The sequence below is a fragment of the Eurypyga helias genome, unplaced genomic scaffold (assembly GCF_000690775.1).
Source record: "Eurypyga helias isolate BGI_N326 unplaced genomic scaffold, ASM69077v1 scaffold2266, whole genome shotgun sequence".
In the NCBI taxonomy this organism is placed as follows: domain Eukaryota; kingdom Metazoa; phylum Chordata; class Aves; order Eurypygiformes; family Eurypygidae; genus Eurypyga; species Eurypyga helias.
Window position 1 is genome coordinate 1 of NW_010258362.1, and position 4,904 is coordinate 4,904.

Consider the following 4,904-nt stretch of genomic DNA (forward strand, 5'->3'; position numbering starts at 1 on the left):
GGGCGGGGGGGGCGGAATGCAGGAAGGATTGCAATAGAGAGTGAATAGTAGAGAGGAAAAAAAAAATGAGGAGCCAGAGCCTGCTATTTAATCCCATCCTGGTAGCGAATGGTCCTCTACCTAGCTAGATGGGCAGGCACAGGGCTTCATCGTGACGAGATGAAGCTTCAGGCTGAAGCACACAGCACAGACAGCCTTCACGTACAGCGTATGCCCCTGCTCCTTCAGCAGCCCCCCGAACCGCTGGCAGGGCTGGGCTCGTGAATCCGGCTTCCCCACTTGCTGATTTGTGTAGCAATGGTGTCAGCTGCTTTTCCTTCTTCCCCGACAGTAACCGTCATCTGGTTCTGATGGTAAGCCTGGCCCCATGAAATGCATTTCATGTGCCTTTTTTCCTGCTCTCTCATCAGCTTCTCCTCCAGTTATTTCACTGCTTATTTCATCACAACGCAGTTTCAGTATCTCGCTCGCCCTTCCTACCATCCCTTCTCAGCCGCTGAGGAGTGAAAGCCTCTGTAAGTCTTTGCTCTACTGGCAATTAAAGGTAACGAAGGCTAGGCAAATGTGTAGCTCAATGGCTGTGCCTGCTCGCCTGCTATCCCAGCCAAATTTGGTTTTCATGGTCACGTTACTGTCCCTGCAGCCTCAGAAGAGCTGAGCCTCTCCTCGACGCTCCCTCCAAGCTTCCTGCTCTCCCAGGTCAAATCTTCTGTTCTCTCCCCTATTTCCCCCCTTTACTTTGGCCGTCCTGCCCCATTACTGCTGCTCATCCCATCCCTCAGCACTGCTCCCCGCTGGTCCCCAGCACTGCGCTGCCCGCCAGCACACTACAGTCGCAGCACCAGCTCCTGGAGACCTGTGAACACCCCGGAGTCTCAGCTTGCTTACAGAGGTAAGTGGAGAAAGTGCCCCCAAGGGCTGAAAAGCCAGAAAGCAAATGAAAAGGAGCCAAATAGGCTGCTTTAAAAATCTCCATGATGTTTTAAGACCTGACATGATTTTGGACTGTCTCAGATCTCCAGTGCTCGGAGCTAACACCACTGCCGTCTCCCGTCGTCCCTCTTCTGTTTCTCCTTCGGTTATCTGTATTGTGTGCCAGCTTGTTCTGCCCTTCATCTGCCTGTACCTCATCTCTCAGCCTGCCACTCCCCTGAGCCCTGTGTTTGTTCAAACCTCTCCAAGCCTGTGTTTGGATTCATCTTCCGCCAACCCCTCGACCACCTCTCCTATTTTCCAAGTTCCTCTTCCACTTCTGGCAACCTAACCATTAGTCCAGGCCACCAAGGCTTTGCAGCTGCCCTGCCTGAGAGACTGAAGGAAGGAAAGAAGAGATTTTCTCTTCCAAACCTGTTGGTCTTCCAGATGTGCATAGTGTCGGGGTCTGTGATCCCTCTTTTCTCTGCTTGTTCCTCTAGGAAGTCAAAGAAATACTTCACGGCCACAGGTGGTTTATCATCTCGGATACTGAGAATGGCTTTGAACAAGTCATCCAGGAACTTCTGCAGCGTGCCCTGCGGGACAAGCGCACACGATGCAGACTGGGGAAAGCACCAGCACCCAAGCCCAGGGAAACCGTGTGAGGGGCCGTGACTGCTGCACACAAGGGGAAATCCTTTGCTGCCAGTTGGATTGATCAGAAGGGGATGCCGAAGCAGGGAGGGAAAGGTTTGTTTGTGCATAGCGATATAATTAGCTTGCATTTGGGTTTAATTTCTTTTGGCATAGATTTTGTTTCTTAGTGCTAGGATCTCACATCTGTGATTGTTCTGCACAGTGAATACAAAGAAGACTGGAGACTGCCGGCCATTCTTGTGATCTCTGCTCCAGTGAGGCATCATGCTGGGATTAAAGATGGGCTGGGAGCCCAATTGCTGGAGCTAAGCACTCGCAGGGAGTGGGGAAGTTCAAATCTGAATTAAGATCGCACAGACATTCCCCCTCTTCCCAGAGCTTCACATCTCCATCTCATTTCCCAGCAGGATCTCTTGCTGGGGAGATGGGTTCACTCTAAACTGTGCATCATGAGCCCTGAGGCGGTCAGCATCCCTTTCATGTGCACAGACCCCTGACCAGCCCACAGAGATCGTGTGGGGCTTCAGGCAGCAGCACTGCTGCTCAGAGTGCGAGCTGGGAAGCTGGAGGGAAGCCAAGGAGCCAGTGGTGCCTGGCAGTCTCACTAAACAGCTCCAGCCGTCCAGGACAGAAGAGTCCCACTGCCTCCCAAGAGCGACCGGCCTCGCAGCGCTCCTTCCCTAGAGCAGGGTTCTCGCTACTGACCACAAACAGCAATCCCACCTGCCACCAACGCAGGTGTCCCGTCTCCTACCTTTGTAGAGAGTAGCCTGGTCAGGTAGATCTCCGGTAGGACTTTCTTCCTATGGCTCTGTCTGTGGGACTTCTTGTGTTCAACCGACTCATCGGTTGGGAGAACCTGGTCCGATATAAAACACATGTTCAGAGCACTCCTCTCTGCAACTGTCACACTGAATTTTCCTATAAGTATAGAATTTCAAGTGCATATAAAATTCAATTATAAAGCAGTTACTGTGTTATACATAAACCCTTATATGGCTTTAAAAAAGTGATTCATAATAGTCAGTTTTTCTGACTTTTGTTTCTCTTGCACTCTTTATTGCCTCTCTCAAGCTAGACAAAGAAAATGAAACAATCAATCTCACTTTGCATGTTAGTCTGCTCGCCTTCCTGGTCTCCATGCAGTACTCCTGTGTGCCTGCAGTTCAGGCTCCCAGGAGCAATGCACAAGGCTTCTGTGGAAACCAGCTTTTCTTAGGTTTGGACAAAGTGCAAGAACGATCAGCCAATATTCCTAGCCTGGCCTTTTTAAAAACAAAAATAAATATTCCACTGGTAGGTCAGTTAATTACTGTTCTGTAATGACCCAGCAAGCCATTTCAGCCCATTTTGGCATTGTTTCACATCTGCACAGTTTCCCATCTCTTCTTCCTCCTTGCTCCTCGTGTATGTGTGCGTGCGTGCACGTGCACGCATGCCTTGTGTGTTTGTAACTCTGCACGGAAACTTTAGCAGAGGAAAAAAAGAAAACAGGCTATAAAATACTGTTGTTGTCCATAACACATTTTTTCATAACAGCTTTTAGCAATGTTTAGCACTTCGTACTTCCAGTGCAGCACACAAGCAGGAACTAATAAATCTCCCCAGCCCTGGGAAGCAGGCAGCATGCCAGGAGCTCCTGGAAGGTGACTTGACCAAGGCTGTGTGGCGTGCTCTGACCATGCTCCTGAACTCTCTGTGGTTGCTGACAGCTAGATCAGGCACAACAATTACTTTGCCATCCTGGTATTTTTTTATTACATCCCATAGTAGTAAAGCTTGTCTACAGATAACCTTTCTGCGCCTCTTTGAGCCTCTCTGAAGAAAACTAACGAGCCCTGATCCAGCTTGTTCATCACATCTGACATCCCAGCCCACAGAGATGAATTAAGTTAATATCAGCAAGGCTGAGAAGATTTTCTCCTCTTTCATCACATCCACTGAAAGAACAGGACCCAGAGACCTAAGCACAGGAGAGACGAGGGATGGCTGCGCACATGCAGCCTGACTAGTCACCTCTTTGCTCCCAGTGCTTTCCAGGCTGCTGCCTCCCGGGGGTACCTATCCCTGACAGCCAGCTGGACAGCAGAGGCCAACCTGGCCCCCCTGCCTGCTGAGGGCTTGCCACAGCCCCGGCCTGCCTGCCCCAGTGCCACACGGGCCAGAGGCTGCCCGTTTGCAGGGACAAAAGCAACGGCTTCCACTGTTGGCTAACGGGCAGCCTCGTAAAGGTGAAGGATGTTGAAATACACAGGAGATTAGAAGGGCACCCCTTTGCTGCTGCAAGGAGCCTTCCTCCAGCATCCCACTGGCCCCCTGGCCTGGGCCATGCTGCCTGCCCACACCCCACCGGTGTCCCCACTGGCACAGCAGCAGGAGGGATCTGGGGAGTGGAGCTGCTGCTGTGACCCATCCCCTGGGATGCCGGTGCTGTGCTGCAGCGCAGGCGTCCTGGGGTGACAGCTCTGCTCCCCAGAGGCACTCCTCTGGGAGGGCAGGAGGGGAGAGTGACCCCCAGCCCCCTGCCCCTGCAGCCGGGAGCAGGGTACTTACCAAGTGGAAGTACTTTTCGGTGTCCAAATCCTTCACTGTGAAGCACAAGAGAGAAAGACACAGGGGCTTAGTCAGGGGACCCAAAGCAAAACCTGCCTCTGTAGATGCTCTCCGCATCAGGAGGCGTTTGGCTTTCTGGAAGAACCCCAACACTGAGCTGGTGTTCCCACCCCACGCGACCTCAGCATCTCTGTGTTGGTGGAGGGTAACACTTCCTGGGGTGAGTGGTGAGTACCTCAGGATGTAGTTTAAGGGGGAGCTGAGATCTCCCAGGGGGTGTTTTAGGCGGGACCCAAGCAGGTGCAGGAGCAGGATCACCACAGTGACAGTGCTGCAGCACGATGCCCCGTGATGCCCTGCAGCCCCTGGGCCACCTCCAGCCTTGCCATCGGGGCAGCCGCTGCCCCGAGCTGCTCCTCGCTCCAGTGGGTGAAAGTACTCCCACTGCAGAGGTGTGGGCAGCCTGGAGATGGGGTGAATTCCTTTTTCAATGTGAATTTTTGTCTCCCTTGGTCTGTTTTGACTCTCTGCACAGCCTGAAACCTAGATATATGCTGGCAAGGAACTGAACATGTGCAACTGGCAGGGAAAGGGCTTCTCTGATCCAGTGGTTTCAGATCCTTTCTTTTTTCCACTTAGCACAGATTGAATACAAACCTCTAATGAGGATGTGAAACAAGAAGTGCAAACACCTCTAGCTTAAGGGCTGGGAAAGCACTCAGTCCCCCAGCAAGCAGAGAGAGGATAGTGGATAACAAATTTTTAAAGCAAAAACCCAA

The 4,904-nt window shown here is 52.0% G+C and overlaps 1 protein-coding gene across 1 annotated transcript in view; it reads right to left on the reverse strand.

Moving 5' to 3' along the window:
* Positions 1 to 1,347: 1,347 nt before the first annotated feature.
* Positions 1,348 to 4,904, reverse strand: part of PLXND1 (plexin D1) — a gene marked incomplete at both ends in the record, with an annotated part of 54,417 nt that continues 50,860 nt past the window's right edge. The window contains 3 exons of the mRNA XM_010154289.1: positions 1,348 to 1,511; positions 2,327 to 2,431; positions 4,126 to 4,160. Of these exons, the coding sequence (XP_010152591.1) occupies positions 1,348 to 1,511; positions 2,327 to 2,431; positions 4,126 to 4,160 (304 nt within the window). The remainder of the gene's footprint in view (positions 1,512 to 2,326; positions 2,432 to 4,125; positions 4,161 to 4,904) is intronic.